Source organism: Chlorocebus sabaeus, chromosome 25 (assembly GCF_047675955.1).
Source record: "Chlorocebus sabaeus isolate Y175 chromosome 25, mChlSab1.0.hap1, whole genome shotgun sequence".
Taxonomy (NCBI): Eukaryota; Metazoa; Chordata; class Mammalia; order Primates; family Cercopithecidae; genus Chlorocebus; species Chlorocebus sabaeus.
In genome coordinates, this window is record NC_132928.1 from 58,143,309 (window position 1) to 58,162,790 (window position 19,482).

Sequence of the window (19,482 nt, forward strand, 5' to 3'; positions counted from 1 at the left end):
AATTTTTTGTATTTTTAGTAGAGACGGGGTTTCACTGTGTTAGCCAGGATGGTCTCAATCTCCTGACCTTGTGTGAGGACCTCGTGCTTCAGCTTCCCAAAGTGCTGGGATTACGGGTGTGAGCCACTGCGCCCAGCCCAACATCTTAATACTTAAAAAAACAGGCCAAGTTTAGCTTGAGAAAAATTCTTCTTTAAAAAAATCCATTGCTATGGCAATTATGTTACTGGTGTCCTTGGCAGTAGAACAGGGATTTGTTTTCTGGGCCTCTCTATAGATGATTGTCGATTATAGATTCGCAACCCAAGATAAGAATACAATTTATCCTTAATGTTCAACACTAATTCTCAAGAAACCAGTATTGAGTGATAAAGTATATGGTTATAACATTAATTTAAACCTCAGAGGACACCTGTGTAGCACTAGAGGTTTATGGGGAAACTGAGAAAGAAGGGAGGGTTACTCATCAGATACTTACCAAATAAGGACACCGTACATGTCCCTCCCTAGATGCGTACATTTTCCCAAAGCTACAAGTTTCCAAGAGGACTCTTCTGGAAAATGTAACTTAGCAGGGAAAGACTCCTAAGACACCTTAAGCCTCTCTTCCTTAAGCACCCTTACACTTTGAGAACAGAGAATTAAAGCATTTGGGAAGAACAATGTTTTTTGGTCCTTTATCTAGACTGGCTCTTCAAACAGGAACTCTACTTTTAAGCTTCTTTAAAGGTGCAGAAGCAACTATATTTAAAACAAAGTACTCACCCTCTCTTCCCACTTTTTGATGGTGGACCACTTCTCCTTTCATTTCTAGCACCTGAGAAATTCCTTCCTGATTTGGGTGGACCATTGTTGCCACGTCGATTCTGACGATCTACTGGTCTCTGACTTGAAAAACTTCTCTTTGCAATTTCCCTCTTTGGCGGTAAAACATTCTCTCCAATCTTTACAACTGTTTGTGCATTCAAGTCAGCATTTTTTTTTTCATCCCTCTCTCGCCTCTCATTGAAATCACTGCTTTCAGAAGCTGTTTCCCATTCTTCATTTGCCTGATCTGAAGAGTTCTGATTAGATAAATCTGGTGTCTTATTCCCAGAAATATCCCCAATCGTATTAACTGGTTCTTGAGCCACATTATTAACTGTGCCATTTGTGGGCACTGCTACCACCTCATTTGATTTTGAAGCAGCCTCCCTCTCTCTTAGCCGTCTAAATCGAGGTGGTTTGTCTTGCCTTGGTGGTCGGGTAGGACGCTGCCTTCGAGGCCTTTCTCTAGCTGGGTCAAATTTTCGCTCAAATTTTGGAGGTCGTTTATCTGCTGCTATAGGAATAAACTGCTCGTGTCTTCTTGGTGGCTCTCCATCTTCTGGTTTAGGAACTTCTGACTGCCTTGGGTTCCACTGATTGTCCCGATAAGCTGGTCTTCGTAAAGTGGAAGGGCGTGATGGACGGCCTCCAGGATCCCTCCCACCACGCCTGAATGTTCCCCCTCTGCCTCTCCTTGTAGGCTCTCCTTTAGGAAGAAATCCTGGTTTAGATTTATCGTCATCCCTTACATAAGGCTTTTCTAGCAGTCTATTATCTATTCGAACATGATTATCAGGCTTGAAAGAAGATTGAGGCTTCATAGATTTTTTGTTTTCAGGCCGTTCCTCTCTTTTGGGAAGTTTGCCTTTACTTAAACTATCCTTGTCACTTGCACTTTCATGAATTTCACTGTCTGTGTCAGTCTCTGAACCCCGCTGTCGTCTTCTTTTGGGGACAACTTCAAAATCGGAGCTCTCACTCCGTGTTTCACTTTCTTCTCGCTGTCTGAGAGGCCCTGAGGGTACATGCTCTGCTCTTGGCTTATTGTCTCTATACTGAGGATAATCTCGAGTGTGTCCCCTACCACCCCTGCCACGCCCTCCATAAGAACCTCTATAGCTTCGACCTCTGGAGTAATATTCACCTCGGCCTCGACCTCTGTATCCTTGATCTGGAAACCAATCTCTATCTCTAGCTTCTTTCCAGTAGGTCCTGGGAGGTAAAGTTGATTCTTTTTTAATTGCTGGTCTTGAATCTGGTCGAGGCCTCTCTATAACAAGGTCTTTGCTGATGACTTTCTCAGGTTGTTTTTCTTCTTTGACTATTGGTGCTGCCACAGGCTGTTGGTTTACAGTCTTAACTGCAGGCTCTACCTGAACAGTACTCACAGGTTCCAGAGACTTCTCAGTATCCTGAGATGGTTTTTGAGCCAAAGTTGCAGTTTCTGTTGAAGGAAATTTCTCTGCTTCTGGTTGAATTGGTGGTGGAACTGACTGTGGCTGAATCGGTGCTGGTGGCTGAGGTGGTGGTGGGGGAGGAGGAAGATCCTTCTTTTCCGTCTTTTCAGGCTTTATAACTACTTTTTCAGTCACCTTTTCGGTCTTTTCTCCTTCTTTCTCCTTCCTCTGTTCCCGTTCCTCTTTCATATCTCTAAGTACAGGTTTTTTAATGGGACCTGATCTTCTCACAGGTCTATCATTACCTTCTTCCCGTCTGTTGGAGCTTGGTCGTGGGCCCCAACGAGTTTCTGATTTAGATTTATATACTTTTTCAGGTTTTGGTCCTTCGGAAGATCGTATAAAGCCTTCCTTTTTTGGTTTCTCCTCTGGCCTTTCTGTTGGTTCTTTTGAATCAATGCATCTGCTGGTTACTTTAGGAATGCCTGCAGATGGTTCACTTCTCTGCTCATCTGGTTTTTGCATATGGTTAGATCCATGGGAAACACTCCTTTTCCGGGAAGGCTGACTTTCTACAGCTGAAATCCGCTCCTCTTGTGGAGTGGGTAAGGTCTTTTGATCAGGTGCTTCAAAACAAGCAGATTGATTATTTGCATCAGTATGGTGAGGTCTAACATCTTCCACAGATCTGCTTAAAAACTTTTGTACTTCTGCCTCACTTGATTCTCTGACAAAGTCTGCCTTTGGATGGGCCTCTAATTGATTATGTTCTACAGAATAAGCAGCAGTAATCTGTTCCTGGTCCAACGCAGCTTCAGACCTATGATGATAAGAATTCAAAGGTATAACCAACAAAGCAATCTTCCCCATGTGAAGTGCATAGCAAAATAATACCTCTAAAACAGAAAGCAAGGACTCTTAACCATAATGAGAATCTTTCTCTCGCTATATAAAAAGTTTAGAGGAGAATTACTCACAGTAGCCAAGAGGTGGAAACAGCCTAAATATCCAATAGCTGAATGGATAAAGAAAATGTGGTATACACATACAACAGAATGTTATTCAGGGATAAAAAAGAAGGAAATAGTGTCATATGCTACAACATGGATAAACCCTGAGGACATTATGCTTAAGTGAAGTCAGTCAGTCAGGACAAATACCTTACATGAGGAACGTGAAGTAATCAACCTCATCAAAGCAGAAACCATAATGGTGGCTGCCAGGGGCTAGGAGTAGGGAGAAATAGGAAATATAGGTATAGGTATAATATAGGAAATACAGGTAAAGGCAAAAATAGGAAATAGGTATAAAGTTTCAGTCATGCAAGATAAAAAAATGTTCTGGAGATCTGCTGTATAACATTGTGTTTACAGTTAACTACATGGTACTATATAATTAAATTTTTGTTAAGAGGATAGATCTAACGTTCTAAGTGGTTTCTACCACAAACACAAATGGGGCTGGGTGTGGTGGCTCATGCCTGTAATCCCTATCCTCACTTTGGAAGGCCGAGGTGGGCGCATCACCTGAGGTAGGGAGTTTGAGACCAGCCTGACCAACATGGAGAAACCACATCTCTACTAAAAATACAGAATCAGCTGGGCATGGTGGCACATGCCTGTAATCCCAGCTACTCAGGAGGCTGAGGCAGGAGAATCGCTTGATCCCGGGAGGTGGAGGCTGTGGTGAGCTGAGATGGCGCCACTGCACTCCAGCCTGGGCAACAAAAGTGAAACTCTGCTTCAAAAAAAAAATAAAAAATAAAAAATAAAAAAATAAAGGGCCTGGAGTAGCGGCTCACGCCTGTAATCCTTGCACTCTAGGAGGCAGGAGGATCACTTGAGCCCAGGAGTTTGAGACCAGTCAGGGCCATATGACAAAACTCTGTCTCTACAAAAAATACAAGAATTACCCTGGTATGGTACTACATGCCTTAGTCCCAGCTACTCAGGAGGCTGAGGTGGGAAGATCACTTGAGCCTGGGAGGTCAAGGCTGCAGTGAGCTGTGATTACATCACTGCACTCCAGCCTGGCTGACAGAGCGAGACCCTTCTCAAAAAATAAAAATAAAAAATAGAAATAAATAAATGAAGTTTATTCCTTAAGGAAAAACAAAGTTAAGACCATGCTGATGTGAATTTCTAATCTATCAAGATTAGTAATTTCCACCTAGAATGAAAGAGTACACTAGAGTAAGCTTATCTGTCCCAATTAATTATAAATAATTATAAAACATTACAAAAAAAACACACCCCATTAAAGGGCAGGAAGTTCTAACTGGATGGCTATAAATTATTACAGTCATCACCAATTGTGTGCCATTTCAAAGTCAACTTTGTATTATTATATTTCTCCTTATCTTGGCCTTAAAAATGTTCCCTAAAATACTGTTAAAATGGAAAAATTACATCTAGCTAGATTATATAAGCACTGTAGATACACTTAAATTTCTTTACACCTACTCTACAATAAAGACATCCCAAATGGCTGCACATGATCGTTCACGCCTGTAATCCCAGCACTTTGGAAGGTCAAGGCAGGCAGACTGCTTGAGCCTAGGAGTTCAAGACTAGCCCGGGCAACATGGCAAAACCCCATCTCTATAAAAAATACAAAGATTATCACAAGGTCAGGAGATCGAGACCATCCTGGTTAACATGGTGAAACCCCGTCTCTACTAAAAATACAAAAAATTAGCCAGGCGTGGTGGTGGGCGCCTGTAGTCCCAGTTACTCGGGAGGCTGAGGCAGGAGAATGGCGTGAACCTGGGAGGCGGAGCTTGCAGTGAGCTGAGATCGCACCACTGCACTCCAGCCTGGGAGATAGAGCAAGACTGTCTCAAAACAAAAAACAAACAAACAAAAACAAAGATTAGCGCGGTGTGGTAGTGTACGCGTATAGTCCCAGCTACTCAGGAAGCTGAGGTGAGCCGATCACTTGAGATTGGGAGGTGAAGGCTGCAGTGAGCCGAGATCACACCACTGCACTCCAGCCTGAGAAACAGAGCAAGTTCCTATCTCAAAAAAGAACCTACCAATTTCAACATCTAATACTAAATTACAGCATACAATTGAGTACAAAACCAGGTTACAAAATGCCCTAATGAATACAGAGAATATGTCCAAAGAGTAAGTGTAGTATGCTAAATTAAATAGAAGGAAACCAGATTTATGCTTCAGTCCTAAATTGGAATGATCTTCAGAAACACTATACAGTTTTCCTTTTACCAAAATATTCTGTATAGTCTGTTAAATTGAAATAATTTATTACCTTACATCCTCAGGCTCTTCTGTTGCTTTGGGAGTAGTTGCTTGTTGAGGCTCAGCATGAGGGTAGGGATCTGACCCCCACAGCATACGAGGCTCAGAAAGAGAAATTGCATGATCTCTTGCAGATCGAGCTATATGCTCAAATGACTCAGAACTGTTCGGTGACCCTTCCATCTGGTCTCTTCTCATTAACGGTTTAGGAGGAATCATTCCTGTAACGAAAGTTGAGAAAAAGGTGAAATGAGGCTTTTGAAAAATGAAAGAAACAAAATCATGATAGACATATAATACAGATTACTAATTGTTACATGGAATTCTCCATATTAAAAGCATTTTTTTCCTGAGTAAAAGATTGGTGGAAATTACGTAAGGGTTGTTCTGTGAATGAGATTTTATCACTGCTGTTAAATAAAAATTGCATTTAAGAACTGAGGAAGCAAAATCAGCAAAATCACAATAGCAGCCTGTTTTACTTCAAAAGAAATAAAATATTATGCATATAAAAATCAGACACCAAGTACTGTGACTCTGGATGTCAATACAAACATCATGAAAATTATACCATAACTTCCAGAGAAAATTCTTTCCTAAATTCCATTAACCTACCTTAGTTGGTCAATATTCTACAAAACATGCCACTTAAATTTCCAAATACCAGTATAAATTTAAAAATCATGATTTGTGATCAGCTTATCATCCCTAAATTTTCCTCTGTAACATTTTGGTAATAGATTATCTAGATTTATTCTGATGGATTCCATAAAAGACTACTAAATTCACTTTTTTTTTTTCCCCTCTAACCTATAAGGAAATGCAAGTGTTAGGTTGGTAAATGATGGAAGAGGAACTTGAAAAAGAACAGATATAACATATGGACAAAATTCAAATGCCGAAAACACTTTAAAGAAGAAAAGCAATGTAGCCAATAACAGATACTGTTAATAAGACATAATTATTTCCATCTGAAGTTTTAAATAATACTCACAAAACAGAAATGAAGTAGTATTTTGTTCTTGCCACATAAGCAATACGAGTGTCAGATATTTAATTACTTGATGCTGAAAGTTACATAATTTTGAGTAAAAATCTAGAGGTTTAAGTTTTTCCTAGATTACAACTCTCAAAGGAACTGAAACTCAAAGCAGGGAAAAAAAAATTTTGATCCTGTAAAACTATAAATGCAAATTCAACTGACCAGGATGAATGGGTGGAATATCCATAGCAGGTCTGCCTGACATCATTCGAGGATCCATGTAGGACTGCATCATGAGCCACCTTGGATCAAAACCCATAGAAGCCAAATGCTGAGGATGAGGCTGCATAGGCTGATAAAGAGGTCTGTGTGGTGGAGGAGGGACAGAACTACTGGATGGTTGTGAAGGAACAGTCTGTGGAAGTACACCTTGCTGTTGCTGCTGCTGCCACTGCTGCTGTTTCATCTGTTCCTGAAAAAGTAAGATCCCATATCTTGAGATTTTAGTTCCACATGACAAATTAATATAATCAATCATATCACAAAATAATCACCTGTTTTGAATCCTTGAAGGAAAAGTAAGAGTTCAAAAGATATTTAACAGTTAGAGTTGGCAAGACAAAAGACTGAAAGATGAACTGTAACATTTTACCTTATACTCAAGCACTGTATAATCTATCTCCTAGAAATGGAAGATGGTGTCTATAAATGAGGCAGAAGATCAAAAGGAATGACACAGAAGGTCAAGGTAAAACCCACATTAACTTTTATTTACAAAGAAAAATAATTTCAAGGGAACTTTGTGTGCTTTATGCATTATAAGTTTTATGTCTAATTTCCCAGATTATTGCATAACCATTTCAATCAGACATACATGATAAAATATTTTTATCATTACCTGCTGCCGCTGGAATCGTGGAGGTAAAGACTTCTGAAACTGTTTGAAATAGCCAGATAATACAGCCGGACGAGGTTGAGACCCTGATTCTGGTTCTGTTTCATGCACCACTAGTGTGGCTTCCTTTTCACTGCGATTGCTGTCTTGTCTAGTGAAAACGGGTTCCTCCTCTGCTCAAAGAAAAGGTGAAAGGTATTCATCTATGACACTTATCAAACACATGGTTTTTACACAGACTGAGGTATAATAAAAGTTAATGAGGAAGAAAATATCCTCCACACCCTAAAACATTATTTTCTACTTTAACATTGGTAGTTATCAATGAGGTAACATTAGATTATCAAAACCTTAGATTTCCTAAAAGCTGCATTCTTAGAGATGGAGAGCAGAGATCCAAATGCTTCATCATATAAAATCTATGTTTGATTTTTTTTTAAATAATGAAACATTTCCAACTCTACCTATTTTTTTGTTTCAATAAACATCAATGTAATTGTCAGCATTTACTGGTAGTTCATTAAAATCTACATGAAAACACAAATGGCCTACAAACACTTAAAAAAAGAGCATGTTGGTTTATTTAGTTATTTATTAGATAAAGGGACTATAATCTATAAGGAAGACTAATGAGTTTAGTTACTTATTGGATAAAGGGACTATTATCTATAAGGAAAACTAATGAGTTTAAGTCTGAAGACAACAGAGTGATCACCAGTTATCTTCAAACATAATTCATTCTAGAATGTCATTTGTCACAATTACAAAGCCATGCTTATTACACTTCTTTTCTCAAATGACTAGTAATGAATTTAAAATGGAAGATTATCTCCCAATGTAAAAGCATGCTGTTAAGAATCACAAATAACATTTTTATTGCTTGGATGACATTCAATATTAAGAATGTTGTAAAAGAGTGAGCAGGTCATGGTGGTGCACGACTGTAATAACAGTTACTCAGGAGGCTGAGGTGAGAGGGTCACTTGAGCCTGGGAATTTGAGACCAGTCTGGGCAACACAGCAAAAAAAAAAAAAAAAAAAAAAAATGATGAAAGGGAAAATAATACACTGGAGGAAGAAGAGCTACATAGGCACTGACTTTAAAATCACATGTGTCTTGAGAACATCTCAGAGAGCATTAAAACAAACAAAAAAATTGTATGTGTCTAGTATCAGAATTGAGGGGGAAAAAAAATCACATGGGTATATCTCACTGTTAAACCAAGCTAAAATTAGCTTGCCATGAGAATATATAAAATGTGAATGAAAATAAAAGCACAAATAAAACTTATTAAACTATGATAATGTTTTCCTTTCTCTTGTGAACACTTTATTTCACTATTTTGGTGTTACGAGCAATCTTCATAAGTACTTAGGTAATATAAGCCCACTATCAATAGCCCAGTTTCTCTAGATTGATTACTACGAAAAAAATCTGAAATCTTAGAGTCTTAACAAATGATCCATGAAGGCCTTTTTGGCCTTTATGGCCTTTATTTCATATGGCCTTTATTTCATAAAAAAAATTAAAGATAAAATACTCATACTCTTACGGTTACATTAAGAGCCAAGTTTGAAGGTAACCCTGCATATAAATAAAAACTTTATTCTTAAAAACACATTCTTATTATTTTAAGCAGCAGTGCCTTGTAGAAAAGAGCATGAGAGGTCAGGTTAGAAAACTTACAATATTGCCACATCAGAAAATACACTGAAATAAAACTGCATTTCTATTCTAATTCAAGTCGTTCATTAAAACTAAACTTTAGGCCAGGCGCGGTGGCTCACATCTATAATCCCAGTAGTTTGAGAGGCCGAGGAAGGCGGATCACACGGTCAAGAGATCGGGACTATTCTGGCCAACATGGTGAAAACCCGTCCCTACTAAAAATACAAAAATTAGCTGGTTGCAGTGAAACGCGCCTGTAGTCTCAGCTACTCGGGAGGCTGGGGCAGGAGAATGGCTTGAACCCGGGAGGCAGAGTTTGCAGTGAGCTGAGATTCCACCATTGCACTCCAGCCTGGAGACAGAGTGAGACACTGTCTCAAAAAACAACAACAAAAAACCCTGAACTTTAACTTTGCCAAGACTTCATACTATATTTGAATGCCATTAATCAGTCTACAAGCCAACTTGGAGAAGAACAAAAAAGTTGATTAGATCTAGAAAAAGAATTTTATTTTAAAGTATAATTACTCTAGGAAACTACAGTTTAATAGCATATCAACACCACCATGGAAGCTTGCATGTTTAAACTGATTAAACAGCAAACCTGAAATTATGAGCTAGGTGCAGTCATTTAATGATGATAATCCAACATTCTCATTAAGCTCTATGCCAGTTCAGTTTTAGAGGTATTCATGCACGTGAACAAATGAGATTTTGTTTAGTTAAATGTCTTGGAGTCAGAAAAAAGCAGGGGGAGAATCAGTACATGTGACTAGGAAGTCAATACAATTCTGCAGATAAAACAGAAATGAAGCCCATCTAATAACTGAGAAACACTTCAGGGATGTCTGTTCATATTCAGAATTAGAAAACATGGCTCTAGCCCATATTTTGTACTGGAAATGTTATCATAAAACAATCGTTTTTATTTTGATGACATATATTTAAAATATACAACCCCCAAACTGTAACCAACAAAAAGCTCTTTGTAAAGTTTATAAAAGAGAATGAAGAAGACTATCAAACCTTTATTACAGTTGTTTTCACTTTCTTGTTTTTCTACCATGGGCTCCAAATTAGGTTCTCTGGGTTCAATTTTCTCCTCTAATTTCTCCCTTTCCTTCTCCAGCTCACATTCCTTTTCTTGTTCTTTCATCTTTTGCAGTTCTTTTTCCTTTTCTTTCTGCCGTTCTAGTTCTTTTTCTTGCTTTCTTTCTTTCTCCATTTCTCTTTGTTTTTCCTGCTCCTTCTCCAGCTCTTTCTCCTTTTCCTGCTGTCTCTCCCTCTCTTTTTCCCTTTCCTTCTCTCGTTCCTGTTCTTGTTCTTTTTCAAGTTCTTTCTCACGCTCCCGTTCTTTTTCTCGCTCCCTTTCCCTAATTTCCTCTGGAGATGGTTGTTTTTCCAGGATGCCAAGCTTCTCATCCAATCGTTTCAGTTTCTCTGCACAAGCCGCCTTCCTTTGTTCTTCCATTCTTCGCTCTTCCTCTTCACGCCGTTTACGAGCACGTTCTACTGCTGCAGAAATTTCTGACTGTTGTCTTCGTCTTTGCTTCCATATTTCATCTTCATCAGCTACTTGCTGCTTGGAGGGAAAGGGGCCCGGTCTTCCAGGTACTGCCTGTCGATCTGGAGGTGGATGCTGAAACATTAAGGTATCAGATGAGTATGACAACTCTATTTCTGACTAACATTGGGTATCAGGCATGGAGAATGAAAAACCCCACAAAAGTATCAGAAATTTCTCTGATGAACATACACATTAAAATGAAAACACATAAGATGAGAAATATATTACATCTAGATAATTCACCAAACTAAGACCAGATTAATCCAGCTCTCCAATGTTTACTGAGTATGTACCTATTTATTGTACCAGACATTGTTGCTCATTCAGTATTTGTTGAATAAAATTAGAAGCACAATAGTGAATCTCAAAATCTAGTTAGAGACAAAGGAAATTTAGCATGAATGCTTTAGAAGCAGCTGCCACAGCTGGAATGCCTAAGAGAGAGAAATGAAGGTATTAAATACCCAAAATGATGGCATGTTAGCTCTGAGAAAATTAAGGTACAGCTACAGGTAAAAAGCACAGAGCCAAAGAAGCAAGGTGAAAAAGACAGAGACAGTGCTGTAATGATACCCCAAAGAAGAAATTCCTACAAATTAGTCTGGGTGAAGAAAAGTTCTATCTTTAGACTGAAAGATCCAGAAAAGCTATCTAGAACCCGGAGTGGAGAATGGGAGGATCATTTGAAAGATCCAAGTTTCAATGACTGAATTTTCATTAATGTGTTATAAAACAATGACAGCTTTTAAAATCACTGCTTGCAACAATGCAAAAACAATAAAAGTAACAAAAAAATTTCTTTAACATACTGATTTTAAAAGCTACTAGGGTGAAGAAATCTTAAAAGCCGTATGTAACCCAGCTGGAATGCTTACAAAAAGATTAAACAATGATACAACGAAAACACTTGACTGAATGTCTTTTTAAATGAATGCAGATTACCATGTACTAATAGTGCTATCATATGCAAACTACTTCAGCTCTCTGGTGCTGAGTTTCTTCATCCACAGCTCAGAGATAAGCTGAAAAACCAAATATATAAGTACCTAATTTACACAATTCACTTCAGAGAAGTAAAATTTACTTAAAACGTGCTGCACATATTTTAAGTGTATAGTTTGATGAGTTTGGACAAATGATACACCTGTGTAACCACTGCTCCAATGCAGACACAGCATTTCCATCACTCTTCTTCCTCCCCCTGTGGCCCCAAGCACCCCAACCCTAACCTTGTATAGTTTTGTTTGTCCTAGAATTTCATAGATGTATAAAATTATACTTTCTTTTGTGCTAGCTTCTTTTGCTAAGTATAATGGCACTGAGGTTATTTTATGTATGAGTAGTTTGCTCCATTTTACTGCTGGATAGTATTCCATTGTGGGCATGCTGTTTCATGTATGATAGACATGTGGGTTGCTTCCAGTTTTTAAACTATGAATAAAACAGCTATGAACATTCATGCATAAGTCTTTGCATAAATGAACGTTTTCATGGCTGTTGGATAAACAGCTAGAAGTGGAAATCCTGTGTCATATGGTAAATATATATTTCATTTACAAGAAACTGCCAAACTGTTTTCCAAAGTGGTTATAAGGTTTTCCAATGGATAAGGTTGCCAGCTGCTCTGTACATCCTTGCCAACACATGGTGTCATCAGTCTTTAATTTTGGCAGTGTAGTAAAATCTCAGTGATTTTAACTTGCATTTCCCTAATAACTAAAGATACTGAGTAATTTTCCATGTGCATACTGGGCATTCTTACATTTTCTTTTCAGAAACAAATGTTCAAGTCTTTTTGTTTAACTACTTATTACTGAGTTGTAAGATATTTAAAAAAAAAAAAAAAAAAAAAAAAAAAGGCCCAGGCTGGACATGGTGGCTCACATCTGTAATCCCAGCACTTCGGGAGGCCAAAGCAGGAGGACTGCTTGAGCTCAGGAGTTCAAGACTAGCCTGAGCAACACAGCGAAACCCGATCTCTACAAAAAGATAAAAAATTAGCCGGGCATAGAGGCACATGCCTGTGGTCCCAGCTACTTGGTAGGCTGAGGCAGGAGGATTGCTTGAGCCCAGGAGGTTTAGGCTACAATGAGCTGAGATTGTGTTCCAGCCTGGGGAACAGAACACGACCCTGCTGCAAAAAAAAAAAAAAAAAAAGAAAAGCTTAGATATAAGTCCTTCGTCAGATGTATTAGGAATATTTTTTTCTGTAACATATCTTTGCATTCTTTGGGAAACATTCTTCAAAGTCCAACTGACCAACTGTTTTTCCTTTCTAATTCGTGGCCAAGGTCTTATTTATCAAAGAAAACTTTGTCAGCTCCAAGTTCATGAACACTTGATCTTCTATACTTTTTTCTACATGTTTTAGTTTTAGCTTCTGTGTATGCAGAAATGCTATAAAGAGCTTTCAGTGGTTATGAGGAGAGGGACTGCTGGAAATGATGGTGATGGTTGTGATATGTGCAGATATCCCAGTAGGGTGATTAGAGAAGGTCTGGAGATCCTGATCATAACAAAGATTTCAGGAAAAGAAAATCTGCTTGTAAGAAAGAACAAGTAAAGAAGTCAGGAAGAGCAATGTGTATGTGGTGAGAACAGCAGATGAAATTAGAAAAGTAGACAGAGATCTGAAAGATCATGAGAAGGACCTGAACAAGGAGTAATGGACCTAATACATAGTTTTAAAAAGACAACAACTACTACAGGAGAATATGGGATGAAAGTGGCAAGTGAGCCGGCAGCATAAGAGGCAAGCAGTATCTGTCAAGAACCCACTCCAATAGTTCAAAGGAAATGTAAGAGGTGGTAGCAAGCAGTCAGTGTACATTTTGAAGGTAGAGGTGACATTTTGCTGATAAAGCTAGATGTAGGGTAAAAAAAGAGTTAAGAGTAACTTCTAAGTTTCAGCCTTAGCAAATATGTGAATAATAATGCCATTACCTGCAATAGGGAAGACAGGAGAAGCAGCACTGTGACATGTAGGGTAAGTGGGGGTGTGTGTTATGGTTTGGACATATTTGAGCTGTTTACTAGAGATCCAAGTGGAGTTGTCGAGTTGATTGTTGAACATATGACTCTTAAAAGTCAGGGCAAAGCTTTTCGGCCTAAATGTACATTTGAATGCCATCAGCTCATAGAAGACATTCCCAAGGAAAAGGATACAGATTTTTAAAACAGACTGAGAACAAGACTTAGTTCTCCAACACTCGAAGTGTAGCAGGCCCAGAAGGAATACAAAGCAAAGAAAAACAAAATAGTGAGGTGTCTCAGATGGAAGTAGGAAAAAAAGTGTTTTAAAGATAGGCCAGGGATGGTGACTCAAGTCTGTAATTCCAGCACTTTGGGAGGTCGAGGTGGATGGCTTGAGTCTAGGAGTTCGAGACCAGCTTGGACATGAAGGCAAGACCCTGTCTCTGCAAAAAATTAGCCCAGTGTGGTGGTGTGCACCTGTAGCCCCAGCTGCTGGGGAGGTGAGAGGACCCCCTTGAGCCTAGGAGTCCAGGTGGCAGTGAGCTATGATTACACCACTGCACTCTGGGCCAGAAAGCAAGACCCTGTCTCTAAAAATATATGCATATACACAAGAGGGATGGAGTAATCAACTATGTCAATGACTCAGCTGAGATTTAAATGAGATGAAGACAAGAAAACTGAATTTGTCAAGATGGAAGTCATCATTGACTCTGATAATAATAGTTTCAAAGGTAGAGTGGCAAAAGAAAGCACGCCTGGAGAGGGCTAATGAGAGAATGAGCAGCAAAAGACAGTAAGTATAAATAGTTCACTAAAACAATTTCACTGATGGAGAACAGAGAAATAGGGTAGACACTGCAATGGGATGGAAGGTAGTGGGATGGAGTAATGTTAACAGAGAGGTTTTCGTGAAGTTGTTTTTCTGAAAAGATGAGAGATAACATTATCAAAAGTGGAAAAGGATACAAGGAACAAAGTAAAAAAGTGTCCTTAGCAGCAAAAACAATAGGAAGAAAAAGTATACAGTGAAATTGAAAAAAAAAAAAAGTTGTCTCCTAGGTACTTCTTATTTTCTTAGTGAAACTTGGAGCATGCTTATCAACTGAGAATGAAAATGAAAAGGATGAAGAGTAAGACATGTAAGAGTCACAAGGTAAAAAGTTAGCAACTGTTTCATAAAAGTTTTAAATAAAAAATTTGGTGTCTTTCCACCAAAACAAAACAAAAGGTCAAATAAAACACATAATCCATAAACAAGCATTTAGTTAAAATTTACCTGCTGTGCAAGCAACTTTGGAGGTGGTGGCAGATGTGAAGACGTTCCACGTTCCTATTATAAAGAAGAAAGAATTACTATTATTATTTTGGAGACAGTCTTGCTCTGTCGCCCATGCTGGAATGCAGTGGCATGATCTTGGCTCACTGCAACCTCTGTCTCCTAGCGCCAAGCAATTCTCATGCCTCAGCCTGCTAAATACCTGGGATTACAGGTGTGTGCCAACACGACCGGGTAATTTTGCATCTTTAGTAGAGACAGGGTTTTGCCATGTTAGCCAGGCTGGTCTCGAACTCCTGACCTCAAATGATCTGCCTGCCTCAGCCTCCCAAAGTGCTGGGATTACAGGTGTGAGCCATTGCACCAGCCTGAAAGAATTACTTAAAAATAAACATATAAAAAAATATATATATCGGCCAGGTGCGGTGATTCATGCCTGTAATCCCAGCACTTTGGGAAGTCAAGGCAGGCGGATCGCCTGAGGTCAGGAGTTCAAGACCAGCCTGGCCAACATGGCAAAACCCTATCTCTACTAAAAATACAAACATTAGCCAGGTGTGGTGGCAGGCGCCTGTAATCCCAGCTACTCTGGAGGCTGAGACAGGAGAATTGCTTGAACCTGAGAGGTGGAGGCTGCAGTGAGCGAAGATCGTGCCACTGCACTCCAGCCTGGGTGACAGAGCAAGACTCCATATCAAAAAAACAAAGAAAAAGGAAAAATATATCTATTAGAAATATTTCAGCAGAGCGTGGTAGCTCATGCCTGTAAGCCTAGCACTCTGGGAGGCCAAGGCAGGTGGATCACAAGGTCAGAAGTTAGACACCAGCCTGGCCAACATGGTGAAACCCGTCTCTACTAAAAACACAAAAATTAGCCGGGCATGGTGGTGGGCGCCTGTAATCTCAGCTACTTGGAAGGCTGAGGCAGAAGAATTGCTTGAACCTGAGAGGCAGAGGTTGCAGTGAGCCAAGATCATGTCACTGCATTACAGCCTGGGAGTCAGATCAGGACTCCATCTCAAAAAAAAAAAAAAAAAAAAAAGAAATATTTCTGAATGTACTGATTTTCTCAATATCACAAGATTCCTAAACATCTTTCTCCTTCTCTATTTTTAAATAAAAGCATATCACTCATTACAAGATTACTTTTTATGGAATCACTCTGCTGTTTCAACAAGGTTAGAATCTCAAAAGCACTTTACAACAAAAATTTTAGCCAGGCGTGGTGGCTCACACCTGTAATCCCAGCACTTTGGAAGGCTGAGGCCGGTGGGTCATTTGAGGCCAGGAGTTCAAAATCAGCCTGGCCAACGTGGTGAAACCTCTTCCCTACTAAAAATACAAAAATTAGCCGGGTGTGGTGGCACACCACTGTAGTCCCAGCTAGTCAGGAGGCTGAGGCACAAGTATCTCTTGAGCCCACGAGGTAGAGGTTGTAGTGAGCCAAGATCGCACAACTCCACTCCAGCCTGGGTGAAACAGCAAGGCTCTGTCTCAAGAGGGAAAAAAAGAATTTTAGTCTAACTGTTCTGGAATTCTGATCCAGAAAATCTGACTGGGGAGAGCTATACCTCTAATTACTAAATTTTATTTATGTAAACTCAATTTGTTTTTAGTGGCAAACTAAAAATATGAGATCTTAAAATCTAAAACATAATGGAACAAAATATATGAAACATTCACTTGCTAATATACATACCACTATCACAAAAAAAGTCAAAGACATATTCCATCTATTCCTCTATTCTTTCACGAAAAATTCTCATTCCCCATTATGCCAGTAAGTAAAAAGTCACACAAAAAATTTTATTAAAATGTTATTTTAAAAATTATTCTTTTTCAGGGTTCATAAATTTATTCTTCAATGGACCATCAATGCCTTAAGATTAAAACCCTTGTAGAGCATACATTTTTAAGAAGTGGTGCTTATATAGTCTACCTCTCTCCCGTATCAAACTACTTAGAATTTCTTGAATGTGCCATGTGTTCTCATACTTCTCTACATGTGTTTCCACTGGTTATAATAGCTATATTCCCTTTGTATACTGGCTAAATCATGCTTAAGAATTAGCTCAAGTACTTAGTCTTCTGCAGCTTTCTACCTTAAATGAATTCTCGAAGAATTTATTTTGTACCCTCTATGATTATGCTACTTAGTCACACTTCTTACTTTTTTTCCTGTCAAAGAAACTGTTAGCTACCTCCTTTTAGCCCTCAGAAGGGACAAGTTCCTCCATCTATTTTGTATGAATCCAACAAATACATGCTAATTATACTGATTCCTTAATAAAGAGATAAGCGGACTCCCTTGAAAGTCGCCCTTTTTATTCCCAGTTTATAATGCATCTTTTGCAACTGTTTACCATCTCAGGAGTAGGTTCAAATATTTGTTGCATACACATTTCCCTTCATTCACAATGTTCTTCAAAATGATTCAGACTTTAGATGTCCCTACTCACTGTGTGATTTCCCTACAGATAGTGTACCATTCACACAAAAAGAATGACTAGTATTTAAGTATTCAATAAACCGTAAAGCACTTCAGCAATGCTTATTTTATTTTAGAAAAATGTCATCCCTACACTTCGCTATGACTGAGCTATATCATAAGGTGAAAAGGGTGAAGCTTTAGTTTTCACTTGATAATTTTAGCTACTCTACTGATAATTCCGGTTAAATGCAATAAAAATTATGATAGATTCAAGACTATTCAAGAAAAAATACACAGTTCCCTTTTCCTAAGTCCCATTCCACTCAGTGATAAGACTAATTATTCAAGATAATCCTTGAAATAACAAGGATCTCCATGAGTCCAACAAACCTGATTAAATGAAGGTCCTTTCCCAAAGGGAACTTTTGCTACTGATGGTTGGGCAGGTATTTGAGAAGATGATTTAGCGTTGGAAACTTCATCTGCTTCTTTTTTGTTTTCATTGTTTTCAGAGGCTTTTGAACCTTGATCCTCACTGAAAAATCAAAATGCAGAAGAAATAAAGTGGACAAACTGTACCATAAGTACATACATTTTTTTTGGCAATTAAAAAAAATTATTTCGGTATGGTTTCCAGGGGAGAATGTATTAAGGAATGAGATGCGTATGTGACCTACTAGTGCTAATTTCTTCTTTCAATAAATATATACTATGAAAGTGCAATACAGTAGTTGTCAAATCTAAACACACACATCAGGCATATATCCTGGCCAAAGAATATAATCACATAATTTCCTATCTCCTCTATGTAAGAAATATAATCCAAATATAATTGGGTAATATTGGAATTATTATTTAACTGCATTCTAATTTATTCTGATTTAATAAAAAGATAAACTATAGTATTTTTTCAAAGCCACAGCAAATCACAGGTAACTCTTACATGATCATAAAACGACTGTTTGTCACAATGCCATAACTGAAAAATTATGCCAAATGTGCTTACAAACTTCCATATATTTTAAAAGCCCAACATTTATGATATATAACCCATATATTCCTGACTGGTGCTCTAATATTCCAGAATGAAGGAAAAAGAAATAAAAAACTCCCCATTTTCTAAGGCCCTAATGCAGTTTACTAAGTTTTAAGAAATCGAGGACCTGAAGCAGCTGTAGTTACCCAGGGAATTATTCTCCAATTTTATAAATATGGATCAGGCCAAGCAAGTAACAGTTTAAAATTGTTCCTAATACCAATTCTCAAAAGATCTCCAAACTAGGTGCCAAGTACCTAAATATCTTCTTTTTTGAGATACAGTCTTGCTCTGTCACCCAGACTGGAGTGCAGTGGCATGATCTCAGCTCAATGTAACCTCCGCCTCCCAGATTCAAGTGGTTCTCCTGCCTCAGCCTCCTGAGTAGCTGGGATTATAGGCATGCGCCACCACACCTGGATAATTTTTGTATTTTTAGTAGAGACAGGGTTTCAGCATGTTGGCCAAGCTGGTCTCGAGCTCCTGACCTCAAGTGATCTGCCTGCCTCGGACTCCCAAAGTGCTGGGATTACAGACATGAGCCAATGCATCTGGCCCTAAAAGTTTTTAAATCAACTTTCTTGAGACGCAACACATTTTAATTAACTGATTAGCTGTATACTGTATTAATCTAGCTCATTTATCACCTTCTATTTAGTAAAACTTCTGAGAATATATAAATTCTACAAATAACAAACAATTGTCTATTAATAAAGCCTCTCAGCATAAGTAGCTAATATTGTATCAACAAATTTCATACTGTTATTAGTAAAACATACCACAACTTACCTGTTATTCTCTTTAGGACTGTTACTTCCTTGTTCATCATCATCACTGAAATTCAGTTGCTCTGTATAATCTACTTCCATCTGAGCACCTATTAAATTAAGGAAAACTCAGACTGGCTGCTTGAAAGCATCTAACAATTTAAAGCACTTAAGTAATTTTGCCTCTTACCTGCCCAACCTTCATCAGCTTCAGCATCTAGGTTATCAAATTTATCAAGCTCCTTCAGTTCTGATGCACTAAGAATGGATGGGCGTTCAGGCTCTGAGGCCCATGAAGGAGGTGGGCCTCTTCCTCGGAGGCCTCTAATGAAAGGCAGGTCATGGAAAAGACACAAAAGTTTATGATACTAAATTGGGAGAATACTAAAAGACTGGAATTTAGTTCATTTCGACATTAG

At 38.5% G+C, this 19,482-nt stretch overlaps 1 protein-coding gene across 11 annotated transcripts in view; it reads right to left on the reverse strand.

The window, feature by feature from the left end:
- PRRC2C (proline rich coiled-coil 2C) overlaps positions 1 to 19,482 on the reverse strand; it is a 105,573-nt gene that overhangs the window by 50,152 nt on the left and 35,939 nt on the right. For all 11 annotated transcript variants that reach the window (XM_037985961.2, XM_037985967.2, XM_037985960.2 and 8 more), the window contains exons 8-16: positions 19,254 to 19,387; positions 19,086 to 19,173; positions 17,651 to 17,795; positions 14,830 to 14,883; positions 10,037 to 10,649; positions 7,345 to 7,514; positions 6,669 to 6,918; positions 5,475 to 5,685; positions 766 to 3,024 (exon numbers count right to left, since the gene is read on the reverse strand). In XM_037985961.2, coding sequence (XP_037841889.2) covers positions 766 to 3,024; positions 5,475 to 5,685; positions 6,669 to 6,918; positions 7,345 to 7,514; positions 10,037 to 10,649; positions 14,830 to 14,883; positions 17,651 to 17,795; positions 19,086 to 19,173; positions 19,254 to 19,387 — 3,924 coding nt within the window. The remainder of the gene's footprint in view (positions 1 to 765; positions 3,025 to 5,474; positions 5,686 to 6,668; positions 6,919 to 7,344; positions 7,515 to 10,036; positions 10,650 to 14,829; positions 14,884 to 17,650; positions 17,796 to 19,085; positions 19,174 to 19,253; positions 19,388 to 19,482) is intronic.